The sequence below is a fragment of the Benincasa hispida genome, chromosome 10 (assembly GCF_009727055.1).
Source record: "Benincasa hispida cultivar B227 chromosome 10, ASM972705v1, whole genome shotgun sequence".
NCBI classification, from domain to species: domain Eukaryota; kingdom Viridiplantae; phylum Streptophyta; class Magnoliopsida; order Cucurbitales; family Cucurbitaceae; genus Benincasa; species Benincasa hispida.
In genome coordinates this window covers 39472432-39492281 of record NC_052358.1, presented here as the reverse complement: position 1 = coordinate 39492281, position 19850 = coordinate 39472432, and the positions used below count along the sequence as shown (strand labels likewise).

At 33.5% G+C, this 19850-nt stretch overlaps 1 protein-coding gene and 1 long non-coding RNA gene across 2 annotated transcripts; both read left to right on the top strand.

Annotated features, from left to right (window-relative positions):
* The first annotated feature begins 534 nt into the window (after nt 1-534).
* Nucleotides 535-2811, top strand: LOC120089075 (disease resistance protein SUMM2-like). Its single transcript, XM_039046502.1, has 6 exons — nt 535-818; nt 901-1231; nt 1628-1739; nt 1842-2071; nt 2232-2333; nt 2428-2811. The coding sequence occupies exons 1-6, from the start codon at nt 535-537 to the stop codon at nt 2809-2811; spliced, it is 1443 nt and encodes a 480-aa protein (XP_038902430.1).
* Nucleotides 2812-3248: 437 nt separating this feature from the next.
* LOC120089379 lies at nt 3249-7010 on the top strand. The gene is made up of 3 exons (XR_005485156.1): nt 3249-4073; nt 4627-4687; nt 6682-7010. It is a non-coding gene; the product is annotated as an uncharacterized LOC120089379 (long non-coding RNA).
* Nucleotides 7011-19850: the final 12840 nt, after the last annotated feature.

Sequence of the window (19850 nt, the reverse complement as noted above, 5' to 3'; positions counted from 1 at the left end):
CAAGTTTTAGGATCAAAAACATCATTGGCCAAACAAATTAAGAATGCACTTGAAAAACCTAAGGTGAATAAGGTTGGAGTATATGGTATGGGAGGTGTTGGAAAAACTTATTTGCTCAATGAAGTTAAGAAATTGGCGTTGAAAGAAAGATTGTTTGATCGAGTGATCGATGTGACCATAGGTCAATCTAATGGTGTAATGGAAATGCAACAACAAACTGGAGACATCCTAAATATAGAATTGCCAAGAAGAAGGGAGGGAAAAGTATCCTTTCTACGAAATGCGTTGGTGGAAATGAAAGGTAACATCCTCATTATGTTTGATGATTTATGGAAAGAATATGATCTTATCAAAGAGGTTGGAATTCCATTAGGTAAAGAAGGATGTAAGGCACTTATGACAAGTTGAGATCGAAATATACTAACCAATAACATGATCAATAGAAATGAGTGTTTTCGTGTGACTTGTCTAAATGAAGAAGAGTCTTGGAAGTTTTTTACGACAATCATTGGCGAAAAGTTTGATACGACTTATATGGAAATCATTGCAAAAGAGGTGGTAAGAGAATGCGGAAGACTGCCACTTGCACTTGATACTATTGCAAAAGCACTGAAACAGAAGCAAATAAATTATTGGGAGGATGCTTTAAGTAAATTGAAAAAGTCCATTGCAGTGGATATTAAAGGGGTGACTCACAAAGTTCATGCTTCACTTAGATTGAGTTACGATTATTTGGATGGAGATGAAGCCAAAATACTATTTCTTCTTTGCAGTGTATTTCCAGATGATTATATGATTATTAACAAAGATTTGCAAAGGTATGCAACGAGTATGAGATTGTTGAAAGGAGTAAATACTTGGGTATGACTTCACTCCTTTGGAGTGGTTGTGTCTTGATAGAATGATGTTATTGGAGAGTATAGTTCCCAAGCACGCTCCAACAAATCCTTTCAATAAGCTAATAGTCATACAGATAAAAAGTTGCAAGCAGTTGAGGAATCTTTTCTCGTTCTCTATTTTTAAAGGCCTTTCAAATCTTCAAATGATTAAGGTGACTAATTGTGATATGATGGATGAGATTGTATCTGTAGAAACTGAAGATCAGAACACCATTAGCATTTCTCCCTTGATATCATTACACCTTGTGGGTCTAAATAAAGTTACAAGTTTCTGCACCAAACCATTCATCCAACAACATTCACGAACTATCATTCCGTTTTTTGATCAACAAGTATGTACCATGAAATTTTAATTTGTACCTTTTATTAGCTACTTTAATAAATAATTTCATTTTTTTAATAATTTCATTTTTTTTTCTAGGTAATTTGCTTTCGGAAACATTATACTATCTTTTAATATATAATACATATGAACATCAAGAGTTAGAGAAGAGCTCAAAAACAAAAAAGATAACAAACTGAAGCTAGCGAAAAGCTTTCAAGTTTAAGACATAAATACTCTCATGTAGGTTCTAAAAAGAAAACTAAGAAATTTGTTAGAAAATGTGTTTAAATTTTAAAAGTTAATATTAAATGGTATCGTAAAAATTCCTGGTTTAAAAAAAAAAATTAAGACAATTGTTAAGATTACAAATAACTTTTTTAACTGGAGGATTACAATATTGCAGGTTTCTTTTCCTGAAATGAAGAATTTATCTATTCATGGAGGAAACAATTTGGAGATGTTATGGCATAATGATGGACCTAGTGCAAGTTCCTTCTGCAAACTTCGGTTTATAAGTATTCGAGATTGCAACAGGTAGAGATATATATTTCCTTGGAATGTAGTGAAATCACTTGCATTTTTAGATACATTGTATGTCGTTTCTTGTGAGTTATTAGAAAGGGTGTTTGAAGTTCAAAAGTCGAGTTTTGGTGACATAAAAGTAGTTCAATTAAGAAACGTAACTTTAGATGACCTACCAAATTTAAAATACATCTGGAACAAAGATGTTGGTGATGTTCTGACATTTCCAAATCTAAAGAAAGTCCTGGTTACTGGTTGTCCAAAGTTGAAAAGAATTTTTCCAGCTTCCATCACCAAATGTGTTGAAGAAATGGAATGTTTAGTGGTGGGTGACCAAAATGAAATATTTCCTATGGATGAGCATCAAAGTTGGGACAGCTGGTATAGTCTTTATTTTATTTTTTCATTTTCATCAATATTAATGACCTATGTTCGCAAGAATTTTATATGTTTCGATCTGGATGTAATTATTGTGTGTTTTGTAGGTGGTACTGTTTCGGAACTTGAGTAGTTTGACAGCTTGCAATGAAGGAGAGCTTTTGGGTGATGTCAAAGTTTCTCACACTCAAAAGTCTTACATTGGTTGGGTATGAACAAGATGATAAATTGGTTTCTCTTCCATTAGAAATGAGTGAAGTATTATACAATATTGAGGAACTGAAAATTGAAACTTGCTTCCAGTTGGTATACGTATTTGGAAATGAGACAGAACATGACAATATCCAAAGACGATGTGGACATTTGAAGAAGTTAAAATTGAAGAACCTTTCTAATCTTACGCAGGTGTGGAAGAACATGAATCAAACGACCACAATCACATTCTTCAACTTGACTGATCTTGATGTCAGTAATTGCAATGGAATGACGAATTTGTTTAGCTCTTCAATGGTAAAGAATTTGGTGAATCTTGAGAATATTAAGATATATGGTTGTAGAGGAATCACCTCTATAGTTGCTGTAGAAGAAGAAGAAAATGGTGAAATTATCCTCAACAAACTGACTAGTCTAGAATTAAATGATTTACCTAGACTTAACATGTTTTCACTCTGGAAAAGGCACACTTAAACTTCCCTGCTTAAACATCTTGAGGATATATCGATGCCATGACATGAAAGCATTCTCATATGGAATAACAAACACTCCCAGTTTGGAATGCATCAGGATAGAACATAACATGGTCCCAATATTACCAACACGGGGGATAAATGACATTATTCAAGAGTTTTCCACACCAGAGGTATGGATATATGTTTTCAACAAACAAAATTTGTTTATTCACCAATTTCTTTTTTTTCCCAATCTAAGAAAAATACAAATAATAGTTTGGAAACTCTACTTCTTTTCAGATTGAATTAATCACGGGTATGAGTGGTTTGAAATTGAGCTTGAAAACATTGAAGAGAAGTTTTTGGCATAAACCAGAGTCATTCCCGGAACTCAATGGTCTTAGACTGGTTGGTTGTGAGGATGACGACATAGATTGTTTGCCATTGGAAATGAGTGAAGTATTATACAATATTAGAACTTTTGAAATCCAGAATGCCCTTCAGTTAATACAAGTGTTTGAAAATGGGGAATTAAGCGGAAACAATAATGTTAAAAGATGTGCAAAGTTGAAGCGTTTATGCTTGTGTGATCTTCCAAAGCTTACGCACGTGTGGAAAGAAAGTAGTGAAGTCACCACAATTAGCTTTGATAGCTTGCAGTGGATGGAGGTAACGGGATGTGAGAATTTGAAGTGCATATTACCATCCTCAATCACATTCTTAAACTTGATGTATCTTTACGTCAAGAATTGCAATGGAATGATGAACTTGTTTAGCTCTTCAGTGGTAAAGAATCTGAGGAATCTCAAACACATTGACTTATCTGATTGTAGAGAAATGATATCTATAGTATCGGGAGAAGAAGAAAATGGTGAATCTGTTTTCCAAGAACTTTATTTTCTGAGACTTCATAATTTACCAACACTGGCCTGCTTTGACACTACAAAATATATGCTTAAGTTTCCATCTTTGAAGAGATTGGTCATAGTTCAATGCAACGAAATGAAGACATTTTCAGTTGGAATAGTAAGCACACCCAAATTGTATTCCATAAATATTGAAAGAAGAGACTTTAAAATCTCACCAGCCAGGGACATAAATGTCATTATCCATGACATTTTCAAAAAACCCAACAGGTACACAATTTTCTATTACTACCCTTTTTTTATTTGCTTAAAATATGATTACAGTACAAAGACAATACTTATATAATCAGGATGGAGGAAAGCCAGGACGACCGTGAAGATCAACTCAACCTATGAAAGACTTTCCACCACACGGGTAAGAATCTCAAATGTCACCTTAATTAAACAATGATTAACGTTTTCATTATATAAGTGTTTCTTATTAATTGTTTTCTATATGTATGCATGTGTATATATATATATATGTATGTATATCTTACCCGAAATCTTAGTCTCGGTAACTAAATTAAATCACATATTTTCATTTATTAATAATGATTTTTTTTAGTATGACAACTATAGGGTCGAGGGATCGAATCTTTAACCATTTAAATAAAAAGGAATTGTCATGGAACTACGCTTACTTACATTATTGATAGCAGTTTAATTTGTAGTTTTATGTTTCTGAAATATTATGATTCTTTCCTCTCAAGTTCTTTATTGTGATCGTCAATCCTTAAAGAAGGCATTTGAAATTTTAGATAAATTGGTTCAAGAAACACCAAAGTATTTTTAGTTTTCAAAACTTGTTTTAAATTTTAAAAACATTCACTGAAAGTGGATAGCAACCCTATAAATGAAAGTAAGTTTAATTTTTAATAACTAATGGTTATGGAATCATAATTAACTATTTACTTTTGCAATGATAGTTATATCCTTAGGTTATCAAAATTGGAGAAGAGGAAAATGTACTGGTTCTATCCTTTAAAGGTGAGTTTGTACCAACTATACTGTGATGGGTTGTTTTATAGATTTTGTTTTAGCATGACCTTTTAGCTGTTTTCCTAATTTCAATGACACCTTCTCTGGTCCAAAAAATTATAAAATAGAATAAAATCAATTTTTACACTATTATAATCTAAATATGAGGGAAAAATACATGTTGATTATGCAAGAGAATTTGGGAATTAAGGACATCTTTCACAATAATGTGAACCAATTTAGGTTGTATTAGATCAAATACATTTATTGCACTTGATATGTTTTCATAATTCAAACAATGTCCCTATTGTAATGAGGGAGTTCGAAATATAATAATTATGTCGAAAATACTAGAATATATAACACAATGCAAAATAATTTGTAAAGTTTAGATTCATGCCTCTAAAACTATTGATGATAAACCATATTTGGTAAAAATCTTTCAGTAATAGAGTCTTTCATTAATAATTTTTTTCATACTTATTCTATTATTCATTTAATTATTATTCTTATAAGTGCTATACATTGCAATTGCAATTGTCAATTATAATTTGGGATTTACATTAGTTAAATGTTAATGTAAAATAAAAATAAGAAAATAAGAAAAGAAAAAGAACAAGTTGGAGGGAAACAGATATGCTTTACAAAGAATATTACTAAATAAAAAGATAAATTTTAGGGAGAGAAGTTTGGAATAGATTATATATGTCTACCTATTGATAGTACATTATTGTCTTCTTTCCTTAACAATAATAAATATGTTTACTATAGATTTTTCATAATTTTTAATTTAATAATTAAAATATTTTTCAACAAGAAAAAAACCATATACTAGAATGGAAATTAAGAATTCGAGAGTTTGATTATTTAATATTCTTTCCTTGATAATTTATCACTTTATCTTGAAAGACCCAATTAAAACCAAATAAAATTTTGTAATGGTTTATGACCACTAATGCTTATCAATAAAATATAGGACATCTAAAAATAAAAAATCATTTTTTAATTATAAAATATGTGTTTTGTAGTTAAATTGATCTTTTGCAGTGAAATTGTTCTTACCAGAAGTATTTATAATCATTTTAAAATAATTACTCCGAATATGGTTTAAGTTAGATTCTATAAAAAATATTTAGCTGCATCATAGGAAGTAGCTATTTTTGTACATCCTACCAGGTTGGTCTATGAATGCACGTGATATGTGATCAATATTTTAATTTTTTTTTTTTGTTATTCATTTAATTATTATTCTTATAAGTGCTCTTGGTTGCAATGGAAATTATAATTTGGGATTGACATTAGTTAAATGTTAATGTAAACTAAAAATATTAAAGAAGAAAAGAAAAAGAAAAAGTTGGATGGAAAGAGATATGCTTTAGAAAGAATATTTACTAAATAAAAGATAAATTATAGGGAAAGAGATATGCTTTAGAAAGAATATCACTAAATAAAAAGATAAATTTTAGGGAAAGAGATGCTTTCGAAAGAATATTACTAAATAAAAAGATACTTTATCTTGAAAGACCCAACTAAAACCAAATATAATTGTTTAATGGTTTATGACCACTAATGCTTATCAATAAAATATAGGACATCAAAAATAAAAATCATTTTTTAATTATAAAATATGTGTTTTGTAGTCAAATTGATCTTTTGCAGTGAAATTGTTCTTACCAGAAGTATTTATAAGCCTTTTAAAATATTTACTTGAAACATGGTTGAAGTTAGGATCTATGAAAAAAAATAGATAGCTGCATCATAGGAAGTAACTATCTTTATACAGAGATTGACCTATCCTAATGTGACATGTGATAAATATTTTAATTATTTTTTGATGTGAGTTATTAAAGAGGAAAACATAGAGATGAGTGCATCGGCACAAAAATATTATCTGTTCTATAATTTTGTTAATCTGTTCTTTTACCAACTACATATTTCTCTTCTTTATATTATTCCTCTGTAATTGTTCACTAAAAGGTTATTCTTACTTTTATGTTTTTCAGGTGCATTGTACTTTCGAATAACCATATTCCATGAAAGAGAAGCTGAAGTACTTTTGTAATTGGATTGAGAGAGAAGCTGTTACAATGGATTGCCTAACTTCTCAACTTTGGGGACTATGCACAGATCGATTGTTGAACTTAAGTTTTGAGTATCTTCTTTTTTGTTTCTTTTAAAACTTGCTCTATTTTAAGACTTTGATTGTGAAGATAAACATGTTATCTGATTTTTTGGTGAAAGTTAAATGTGCTAGATGTTATAGGAACATTCATCTCGAAAGTATTCAGTTGTGGAACTTTCCAACAAACATTTGCTTGTACTCGAATGGTTGTTGTAGTGGTCAATGTAGCTATTGTTTGTTGCTTCTCAGTTTCATAGTGCTTTTGTTGAGAAAATTATGCCCCAGTTTTCAAAGCTGTGCAGTAGATTTTGTGTAATTTCTAGATATTTAGTTTAGACGAACATCTACGAGTGTTAAACAAAACTAAGCTCAATGAGCTTACAATAAAAAATAAACAGGGATCCAGAAATTAGCTCAACGAAGAAGAGGAGAAAGAGTAGACAACCACTACTATAGAAATTGGATCACTTGATGTTTTTCAAATATCAAGTAAAGGGTATACTTGACACTTATAAAAGCGTCGAGTATTCGAATGTCAAGTATAGTGTGATAACTTTACTCCAAAAAAAGTCAAGACAAATATTTTTTGATACAATCTTCGTGTCAAGAAAGTTAATACACTTGACATTGGTGGTATGTCAAGTTTATTGATTTTGGACATTGATTACGTATCATATATGATAACTCTTTGACGTTTTTTATGTTTTAAGTTTATGTCTTTTTTTTTTCAAATTAAATGCCCTAATTGATATTTTCATTTTCTGCCTTATATTCCAACAATACAATTACATCAACTAAATAACATTATATATTTAAGATCTATTAACTCAATATATTCACTAAAAATCTAATGTTCAACTATGACCTTTCATATGGACACTCCTTACAAATTACAATAATATTTCTCTTTCACATGTACATGCACAAAATAAAATCTCAACAATTTCTTTTGTATACAAAACTCAACTTTTAACAAATACAAAAGTGACAAATTGTTTAATAAAGAACCTCTCAACAAAGTACATTATTTAATCTATACATTGAGCTTTGAAGTCTAAAGATCGAGAACTAAGGGTCAGGCAAACTATGTTTAAGCAAGTCAATTTGCAAAATAGAATAAAGGGCAATAACATCAAATTTCAAAATATATAAATAAGTGTTAAGATACAACAACGAAAAAAGTCATGCACATGCTAAAATTTAAAATAGAAGAATGCATATACATTTCCCCAAACTTTCACAACTTTCACGAAAAATAGAGAATATTGGAAGCCCAATCTTGTCTACAAGCAAAAAAATTTCTTCAAAATTTCATTAACCAACTAACTCTAAATAGATTACCCAAACTGTGGCTTGATTCGAATGACACTTCCAAACTACAACAAAGTAATCCAACCTACGAAAAGTTCAATAATAATGGTTACAAAACGCAAATTCAGCAACTATGTAACAATTCCAAAAGAGTTTCAAGGTATTAATACCTATTAAAACATCAAAACATTGTTAACTTTGCTGGGCAGTGGCTCCAATCCCTTGAAATCTTTGAGTTGAACATCAAAAATTGAAAACAACTCAATTTGGACCAATACTTCAATGGGTAACAAAGAACTATTAATACTAACCTCCAAACTTACAAAAACATTGCCAAGATCGGTCTCAAACCTATTAGACAACAACCAACTCCTTCCAACACTTGAAAATCAATCTCATCTTAACATTTAAACAAGAAAATCATTACAGAAGATGCTACATTAAAACCCAAATCACAAATTCATTCGAATACATCCAAAACACTTACCCGAAGTGTTTGCTCAAATCGACACTTCACTCGAGCTTTAACCAACTTTCCTGAAAAGAAAAAAAAAAAAAAAGAAGAACAAGAACACTCGTACACTGATTTATTTTTCCAGTCTGAATATACATCAAACCAAAGTTTAATATTAAGTTACTAAAGGTTACCAAAATTTGTCAAAGTCAAAACATTGCAACCCCGCACAACACGCTTCCAATCTTCAATCTTCGCTACAACCTGAATCTATGACCCAAACATAATGGGTTTTTATAAAAACAAACCCATATAAACCCACAAAATTACCAAACCTTACCCAAAACAAGGATTGAGGGCATTCGGCTACAGATTTGGGCAGGGCTAAAGCGACGGAAGCGGTTGGAGACGTTTAGCTACAAGTCTGGGTGGGGCTGAAGACTCGCAAACGACGTGCACATATTATAAATCACAAAGTGTTTGTTCATACAAGTGATTACAAACTATAGGACCCTACGAGATTTAGGGCATCAACCCTAACAATAATGACCTCCACTTGTCTTTATCTGTTGCATAATCTACATCCACAAAACCTGTGAGAACATCTTAATTACCCAAGTGTTTAGTATATAACAACCCATATGATACAGATTCTTTAACATATCTTAGAATCAACATGACTGATTGCCAATGATATCTCTATCAGCCATGTATCTACTAACAACACTTAAACAATGATCAAGATTTGGTCTTGTCGAAATGCCTTGAATCTGTTTGATGGCGCTTCGAACAACCTAGTACGGGGTCTCGCTAGAGCCGCGTTCTTGATGTAATTCTGAAAACATTTTCTCGAAATAATATTGTTCTCCCTCTGCCCGTGGACGTAGCTAACACACTATTAGTGAACCACGTATATCTGTGTGTCGATCTCCCCTACTCTACATTCCTTTGTTTTTTGTTTCTTTAATTGTCGATTACACAACAAACTGGTATCAGAGCCTTGTTAGGGTTTTTTCGAATTTTCACATTTTTTCGACAATTGAAGATGTCTGACGTGAACGTAAAGATTGACAAGTTTACCAGGAGGAACAGTTTTGGTTTATGGTAGATCAAGATGCGATCCCTACTAAAGCAGCAGGGGCTGTAGGCGCCGCTAATGGGTAAGTTAAAGAAGGTTTCCGTGGATGACAAAGAGTGCTAGACTTCTGAGGAGAAGGCTCATTCGACGATCATGCTATGTTTGACTGATGACGTCATCATCGAGGTCGCAGATGAAGAAACTGTCGTTGGTTTTTGGTTGAAGTTGGAGAGTCTTTACATGATGAAATCTTTAACGAAGAAGTTGTTTCTGACGAAATGTTTGTATCATCTATGTATGCAGGAAGGTACGAGACCATCTTGATCAATTAAATAAAGTTTTATTAGATCTGCATAATGTAGAGGTTAAGGTTGATGATGAAGATGCTGTCGTAATTCTGTTGACATCTTTGCTGCCATCTTATGAGACTTTCGTTGAATCGTATATTGAAGGGAAAGAAACTTTTACCTTAGAAGATACAAAGTCCACGTTGCTTATGAGAGAGGACCGTCAGAATGCAGGAAGTTCAGTTACAGAAAGTCAGGCATCTGGGTTAGCTGCTACAGGAAGAAAGGGACATAGGAATTCTGGTAAGCAGAAGTCGAATCAAAATAAAAGGTCTTCGAAGTCAAAGGGTTCTAGATCAGATGATATTTGTAACTACTATAAAGAAAATGGGTATTGGAAAACCGAATGTCCTAAGATAAAAAGGAATCAGGAAAAGAAGGAAAAGAGTGACAAAAGGGAAGCATTCGCCTCTGTTGCACAAGTTAAGATTGATTCTGAAGAAGTCGTGATCGATTCTGAAGGAGATCTAGCTTTAGTTGTGAATGAACAGTCACATTCTGATGATGTGTGAGTTCTTGATTCTGGGGCATCTTATCATATGTGCCCAAATAGAGAGTGGTTCTCAACCTATCAGCAAATAGATGAAGGGAATGTTAGCATGGCTAACGGTGCTGTGTGCAAGATAGTTGGAATCGGCTCAGTCAAGATACGAACACATAATGGTGCCTTCTACATTTTAAAAGAGGTTAGGCATGTTCCACTAATGAAGAAGAGTTTGATATCCCTTAGTGCACTCGATAACAAAGGTTACAATTTTGAAGGTAAAGGTGGAGCAATGTATGTCTATAAGGGTTTTGAGGTACTTCTGAAAGGCATAAAGCGTGGAACACTATATTTTCTATTAGGTTCCACAATAATAGGTTATGCTATTGTTGCATTGTCAGTCATTCACAAGGATGATATGACTAAGTTATGGCATATGAGACTTGGTTATATGAGTAAAAAAGAGATGCAAATTCTGTCAAAAAGAGACCTTCATAGTGGGCATAAGGTGCAAGATTTTGAATTTTGTGAACATTGTGTTTTTGGGAGGCTTCATCGCAGCAAGTTTCCAAGAGGTGTTCATCGTACAAATAGGACACTTGATTATATTGATTCAGACTGTTGGGGACCTTCCAAAGTTGAATCTATTGGAGGCAGTAGGTATTTTTTTTTTTGTCTATAATTGATGATAACTCAAGAATGACTTGGGTGTTTATGATGAAACATAAAAGTGAAGCCTTCAAAAATTTCAAGCAGTGGAAGATATTGACTGAAAATCAAACTGGGAAGAAAATCAAAAGGCTGCGAACTGATAATGGTCTGGAATTCTGTGGATTTGAATTTAATGAGTTCTATAAAGCTGAGGGGATTGTTCGCCATCATACTGTTAGGAATACTCCACAACAAAATGGGGTTGCAGAACATATAAATTAGACGTTGTTGGAGAGAGAAAGATGCATGCTCTCTAATGCAGGGTTGGCTAGAAAGTTTTGGGCAGAAGTAGTGAATACATCATATTATCTGATCAATCGTGGACCTCACACAGCAATTTGTTGTAAAACACCTTACGAGGTGTGGTCTGATAAGCCTGCAGATTATTCTTTATTAAAAGTTTTTGGTTGTACTGTCTACTATCATGTTAATGAGGGTAAATTAGAACCAAGAGCTAAAAAAGGTATATTTGTGGGTTTTGGGGATGCAGTTAAGGGATATAGAGTCTGCTCACCTTCTGAGAATAGAGTCATACTTAGTAGGACTATGATATTTGATGAAAATTCCATGCTTAACTCATCTGTAAAGCCTTTTGTGACGTCTATTGATGTGAGAGAAAGTAGTAGTGTTGATAAACAGGTGAAGATGCAATTCACTTCAGCTATGAATGAATTATAACATCATGGTGGAGAAGATCAACACGTTACTACAGAAACTGATGTGCAACCAGAAGTTAATGTGCCTAGAATGTTAGAAGTTGATTTGCCTGATAATTCTAGATCATGAGTAGATCAACCGAGTATAGCTCGTGATAGAACTAGAAGAGTTGGTGTTGGACCTCCTATGAGGTATGGTTTTGAAGATATGGTTACTTTTACATTGCAGGTTACAAAAGAGGTGGATCCTCATGAGCCATCCACCTATAGAGAAGCTGTGTCATGTGGTGAGTCTGCTAAATGGCTTGCTGCTATGGGGGATGAAATTGAATCTCTTGATAAAAACAAGACTTGGGAATTAGTTAAACGACCAAATGAGAGAAAAATTGTCACTTGTAAATGGGTGTTCAAGAAAAAAGGAGGGAATATCACCTTCAGAGGGCATTAAATATAAAGCTCGAGTTGTTGCTAGAGGGTTCACACAAAGGGAAGAAGTTGATTATAACGAGATCTTCTCACCAGTAGTCAGACATACTTCTTTCAGGGTGTTACTAGCTATAGTAGCACATCAGGATTTGGAACTTGAACAACTAAATGTGAAGACAGCTTTCTTACATGGAGAGTTAGAGGAAGAGATTTATATGACCCAACCAGATGGGTTTTAGTGTCCAGGTAAAGAAGATTATGTTTGCAAGTCGAAGAAATCTTTGTATGGGTTAAAGCAGACTCCAAGGCAGTGGTACAAACGATTTGACTACTATATGATTGGACTTGGCTATAACAGGAATCCATATGATTGTTGTGTATATCACAACAAAGCTGGTAATGGTTCGATAATTTATCTACTTTTATATATAGATGATATGCTCATAGTTGCAATATCCAAGTCTGATATTCTGAAATTGAAGAATCTTCTCAGTGCTGAGTTTGATATGAAGGATTTTGGTGCTGCTCAGAAAATTTTGGGTATGGAGATTTATAGGGATAGAGGTAAGAATAAGCTCTTCTTGTCACAGAAAGGATATATTCAGAAAATATTGTCTAGGTTTGGTATGTCATTGGCTAAGCCTATAGATGCTCTAGTACTGTAATTGCTCATTTGTCATCTGAGTTTTCACCACAGTCTGAAGCTGAGAAGGAGTACATGTCTCGAGTTCCTTATGCTAGTGTAATGGGAAGTTTGATGTATGCTATAGTCTGTATTCGGCCTGATCTTGCCCATGTTGTTAGTATTGTCAACAGGTTCATGGGTCAACCTGGGAAGGAGCATTTGGCAAGCTGTTAAGAGGATTTTTCGTTACCTTAGAGGTACATCTGATGTTGGTCTTATTTATGGGAGTTGCATAGAATGTTTGGTGACTGGTTATTCTGATTCTGACTATGCTGGAGATGTTGACAGTAAAAGGTCTATGATTGGCTATGTGTTCACTTGGGTGGTTTTGTTGTTAGTTGGAAGGAAACCTTACAACCTACAGTTACTTTGTCTACTACTGAAGCAGAGTAAATAGCCTTGACAGAAGCTACAAAAGAGGGAATATGGCTGAGGGGGTTAGTTGTTGATTTTGGTTTGCATCATGACTAAGCTATTGTATATTGTGATAGTTTGAGTGCAATATGCCTAGCCAAGGATCAAGTTCATCATAAGAGAACTAAGCACATATATGTAAGATATCACTTCTTAAGAGGTGAGTAGAGAGTTAAAGTGATAATTAGTACTGCTGATAACCCTACTGATATGTTCACCAAACTGGTTCCACAAGGTAAGTTCCAACATTGTTTGGACTTGCTGAATGTTTTAAATTGTTAGTGGTCCCCTTTATGGGACACTTTGAGGCATGAGGGAGAAATCTGGGTACGTATTTTATATGGGAGAGAATTCAAGTCAAGGTGGAGATTTGTTGAAATGCCTTGAATCTGTTTGCTGGTGCTTTGAACAACCTAGTACGATGTTCTCGAACAACCTATTCAGATTTTATATTCAGCATATTTATTCATTTGCAGTTATTTACGATTTTGACCCTAGGGTTTAGAGCAGTGCGATATATAAACTCTCTAACCTAGAGGCGCCGTTCTTGATGTAGTTCTGAAAATATTCTCTCGAAATAATATTGTTATCCCTCTGCTCGTGGACATAGCAAACACACTATTAGTGAATCACGTATATTTGTGTGTCGATCTCCCCTATTCTACGTTCATTTTTTTTTGTTTCTTTAATTGTCGATTACGCAACAGGTCTAGTGAAGACCATAAGATACATAAGACTTCTTATAGCATTAGCATACGGAACAACTTTAATTTAATCCCTTTCATCATCAGTTTGAGGAAAGTGTTCAAGTGATAGCTGAAAGTGAGGTGCAAGAAATGTTGTAACTGGTTTAGATTCATTCATCCTAAAACTTGTCAGCAACTTATGGCAGTATGCTTCTTGTTAGAGTTTCATAATACCAACACCTCTATTTCTATCAATACTTATTCCTAGTATTTTCTTTGCAGGTTCAAGATATTTCATATCAAAAACACCTTTTAACTAATTTTTTAGCTTATTCACTTCTTGTCTATCTACACTTGCAACTACGGATAAAATTGAAGAACAAGGTGAAGTAAGAATTTGAAATGTTCAAATTCGAGCTTAAAAGAAAACTATATTTTATATAAGATATAATTTACAATTAAATAATTAATTAATTAATTAATTATATTTGAGAATATTCTTGATTATTAGCATGAAAATGTTTTTTAAACTTGATTAATGTAATTAATAAAAGCAAGGTGTCATACACAATTTAATATGTGGTATTCAATTTTATTTTAAATATTGTCTAAAATTATGAAAATGTTTTTCATAAAATCTTGATTTATTTATTATTAAAATTAGTTAGTGGAAAAATCTAATTGTTAGATTTTCCTACTAACTAACTGGACTTTGAAGTGGCATTTCCCAAGCTCGACACCTAGAGATTACATGCTAATGGAGTTTGAGGTAGAAGACATGCAAGATAGGATTTTGCATGTAATTTGTATATAAATTGTTTTGTTTTTGAAATGTGCAAGACTAATGCTTGTTTGACCTTTGACTTTTCTCTACCACCACAAAATCTCTTTACTATCCTTTTTACGATAGTGAAATTCCCTTATTTTCACTAACATAATTGTCCCAATACCATGTTTTTCAATCGAAGAATAGCAGAGATTTACCATTGGTGGTGTCGATCGAGCTCGGGAGAGGAAGATTGCGGTGGAATTTACAAAGGTTGTAATCTCTAACTCTTTATGCATGCTTATACTTGTTTTTATGGAATTAGAACGTTTTCGATCCTTGCTTCCACTGCATGTTGTTCTTTATGTTCCAACACTTCGATCATGGACGAACTCAAGGAAGGAGACTCTACCACTCGTTCACATATTCTTGATGGAACAAATTATTTGTACTAGAAAGCTCGAATGGCTGTTTTTTTTATATTGATTGACAGCAAAACTTGGAAGGCTATTGTATCTAGATGGATATATCCTGCCGTCAAAACTGATGATGGGAAGAAAATTTTGAAACTAGAGGCCCAATGATTTGGAGATGAAGATGAAGCTTCTTTAGGAAATTCACGTGCCTTGAATTCCATATTCAATCGTGTAGATCACTACATGTCAAATTAATTAATATTTGTGTTTCAGCTAAGGAGGCATGAGATATCTTATCTGTGCTCATGAGAGAACGTGTAGAGTAGAGATGTCAAGGCTGCAGTTGGTGACATCAAAGTTTGAGCATCTTAGAATGCACAATGAAGAATCCATTGTTGAATTCAATATATGTTTGCTAGATATTAAAATTGAGTTATTTGGTCTTGAAGAGAAGATTTTAGAAGAAAAATTTATCTGGAAGGTACTTAGCTCTCTACCTAAGACATTTGACATGAATGTCACTACCATTGAGGAAGCTCAAGACATGACGAAGTTCAGAGTAGAAGAATTATCTAGCTCCTTACTCACTTTTGAAATGTCCCTTGACGGGAAAATTCGAAAGAAAAATAAGGGAATTGCTCTTCAATTTCCTATTAAAGAAGAGTTGATTGATGACGATAAATAATCAGAAGATCCTCTTGCTCAATCGATTGCATTGCTTTCATGGTAAGAGACCTAGCTCTTATAGTAACAATAACTCTAGAGGCTCTACTTCCCTTAATAAATTCAGATATTTAAATAGTAGAAAGGAAATTGACAAGTTATGTAGTCTACTTTCTTACAAGGAAAAGGACGTCAAATGTAGAGAGTGTGGTGGACTCAATCATATACAGGCTAAATGTCCCACTTTTCTGAGGAGACAGAGCAAAGATTTTGTATTAACTTGTCTGATACTAAATCTAAAGATAGCAACGACTCGAGGGATAATGTCAAAGCGCTTTTGGTAACATCTCCACGGACACCTCATCATGTGATATTTTCTAATATGATATGTATGCGAAAACCAATCATGATATTGCAGGATTTGAGTTTACAAATCACTCTTATCATATTCTTTTTCTCAAATAGAAAGATGAATAGAAAGCTCTTGGTGTGCAGAAGCTAAGATTTGAGATTTTGATAGTTGAAATCATAGACTTATATCTATTATTGTAGATTTGAAGCATGAACTCTGTCGAGTTGCTGAAAATGAGTTAATTTGCAAGAATGTAAGAATGTTGAACACTGGTATTAAGTCTCTGGAAAAAATTCTGACACGAGGAAAAACTGTTGGTGATAACTTTGGGCTCAGATTTTCTAAAAGTTTATTGGAGCTGAAGAGCCAGAGTTAGCTTTGTAGGCACATCTACCAACAACATTGTGTTCAAATATAATCACTTCTCTAAACCAAGGTGGGTTTTTTACTATTATGGAAAGGTGGGCATAAATGACCTTTTTACTATCAATATTGAAGATTCTTTACAGACCCATCTATGCCCAGAGTGCTCCCCACTTCTCAAAGAATCATTATAAAAAAATATACAAGAGTTAAACAGTTATGGAGAGAGAAAAATGTTTAGAACAAATGTAATGTTGTTCTAACTTCGCTCAGATCCTCTACTAACGGTGACTGGTATTTTGATAGTGGAAGCTTTAGGCACATGACTGGTGAAAAGAGTTGTTTGTCTGATCTAAAATATATCAGTTCCGAAAAGGAGATTTTGGTGATGGTCCTTGTGGAAAAATCATCGGGGAAGAAAAATTGAACTATCTGGGTCCTTTTCCACTGAAAAATGTAATGATCTTATTAGTATTAGTCAGTTGTGCAATCAAGGACTGAATGTGAGCTTTACCAAAGACAAATGTGTTGTCACAGACGATGTCAAAGCTCTCCATATGACAAGTTTGCATTCTTTTTATAATTGTTATATGTGGAGTTCTAATCATTCTTCAAATGTTTTTCATCTGTCTAGACAAGATGAAGCGAGCCTATGGCATAAACTCATTGCGCATGTAAGCATGAAAACTATTCAGAAGGCTCTTTCAACTAATGCTATAACTAATCTCCCCTCTTTATCAGCCTCTCCTGGAATTATTTTTTAAGATTGTCTATCTGGTAAATAAACTCATGCTTATGACCAAAAATAAGGCCACTCGAGCTCTTCCTATGTTCTTAAACTTCTTCATATGAATTTGATGGGACCTATGCAATCTGAGAGTCTGAGAGGCAAACAATATGTTGTGGTTCTTGTTGATGACTTCTCCAAATGCACCTGGGTGCATTTTCTTCGTGAAAAATCAGACAACTTATCTGTTTTTCATGCTCTTTGTCTTTAACTTCAACGTCAGAAGGTTCTAAAAAATGATGCGTATTCAAAGTGATCATGGTAGGGAATTTCAAAACTCGCAATTCACTGAGTTATGTCATTGTGCTAGGAATCACCATGAACTTTTTCAACTTCAATTACACCACACACACAATGGAATTATGGAAAGGAAAAATAAAATTCTTCAGGAGATGTATCGTGCGATGATGCATGCAAAGCATCAACCATTTAACTTTTGGGCCAAAGCACTAAACGCGACTTGTCACATCCATAACAGAGTGGTCTTACGACCAAGGACTTCAAACATTATTTATGAAATATGGAGAAGTAGAAAACTTAATGTGAAATATTTTCATTTCCTTAGGAGTGTCTGTTACATTTTTGTTGATAGAGAAATTAGAAGAAAATTGAATTCCAAGTTTGATGAAGGGATATTTCTTGGATACTCCATTAATAGTTCAGCTTACCATGTCTACAACAAACGAACTCATACTCTAATGGAGTCTATTAACGTTGTAATTGATGATGATGTTGCATCCCCTGTTTCTTCTCCTAGTGAAGAAGAAGATCTCAATATCACTCCAGTTCTTAATACTAATTTTCCTAACATTTCGTCTAACATGCCTTCAAACATGATTTCAGAAAATCTAGTAGAGGTTAACCATAATACCTTAGAGTAGGTAGAAGCTAGTAACAAGCAACCTTCCAATAGGGGTTCGTAAAAATCATCATACTAATAAAATTTTTGGGGATTGGATGAAGGAGTGACGACCAGAAGAAATGATCAAATTAATTATCTTGACATGATCAACAATATTTTCTTCACTTCCCCTACTGGAACTAAAAATTGTCAAAAAAAAAAAAAAAAAAAAACTCTTGAAGATGAATGTTGGGTAAATGCCATGCAAGAGAAGCTCAGGAAACTCGTGACTAATGATGCTTGGATTCTTATCCCTAAGCCTGAATCTGTGAATGTTATTGGCACAAAGTGCAATTTAAAAAACAAGACTAATGAGAATGGAAACGTGACTAGAAAAAAAAAGTAAGGTTAGTAGCTCAAGGATACACACAAGTTGATGGTGTTAATTTTGATGAAACATTCTCTTCTGTTGAAAGATTAGAAGCCATCAGACTCTTGCTCAGCATTGCTTTTCTTTTAAAGTTTAAATTACATTAGATGGAAGTGAAAAGTACTTTCTTGAAAGGAATTCTAAATAAGGAAGTGTACGTTGCTCAACCCAAAGGATTTGTGAATCCTTCTCACCCTCGGCATGTGTATAAACTCAACAAGGCCCTCTACTACCTCAAATAGGCTCCCAGAGCATGGTACGAGTGTCTAACCCAATTTCTTATCCATAATGGGTATAGACGACGAGGAGTTGATAAAATTCTATTTGTAAAGAGATCTTGTCAAAAGTTTGTGATTGTTCAAATTTTTGCTGATGACATTGTTTTTCGAGGAACGTCTCATGAGTACTGTCTTGTTTTATGGGATTTCAAATCAAGAAACTTGATGAGGGGAATTTTTATCTTTTAAAGCAAATATGCCAAGAATTTAACGTATAAAATTGGGCTTGAATGTGCCCGTGCTAAAAGAACTTCTACTCCAACTCATGTAAAAATGTCAAAAGACTCTGGTGGAACTAATGTTGATGAGAGTTTCTATAGGAGCATTATTGGGAGTTTGCTTTATTTGACTACAGCGGACCTGACATTGCCTTTTTCATTGGTATATGTGCTATATATCAATCATGTCCTAAAACCTGTCATTTACTCAGTGCAAAGAGAATCATCAAACACATATATGGGACTAGCGAATATGGCTTATTGCATGCCCTTGATACTAGTAGTTCTCTAATCGGGTACTGTGATGCTAATTCAGCATGTAGCTCAGAGGATAGAAAGAGATCATCTAGAAGTTGCTTCTTCTGAGGAAACAACTTGATTTCATGCTTCAACAATAAACAAAATTATGTTTCTTTATCTACGACTGAAGCAAAATATATTGTAGTTGTACTCAATTGATATAGATGAAGCAGATGTTGATGGAGTATGATGTCTCCCAAGAGGTCATGACTCTTTTCTATAACAATATGAATGCGATTAATATGTCCAAAAACCCAATTCAACACAATCCAACTAAGCACATTACATCGAACACCATTTTGTTTATCATCTTGTTGAAAGTAAACAGATTGTGTTAGAGCACATAAACACAAAAAATCAAATTGCTGACATTTTTACTAAGGC

What these genes read in the sequence shown, in the direction of transcription:
- LOC120089075 (XM_039046502.1), top strand. Translation starts at nt 535, where the DNA reads ATGGAAATCATTGCAAAAGAGGTGGTAAGAGAATGCGGAAGACTGCCA. An exon ending in TTCCGTTTTTTGATCAACAA is followed by an intron (nt 1,232 to 1,627) that starts GTATGTACCATG and finishes ACAATATTGCAG; the next exon opens with GTTTCTTTTCCTGAAATGAA. An exon ending in CTGCAAACTTCGGTTTATAA is followed by an intron (nt 1,740 to 1,841) that starts GTATTCGAGATT and finishes GTGAGTTATTAG; the next exon opens with AAAGGGTGTTTGAAGTTCAA.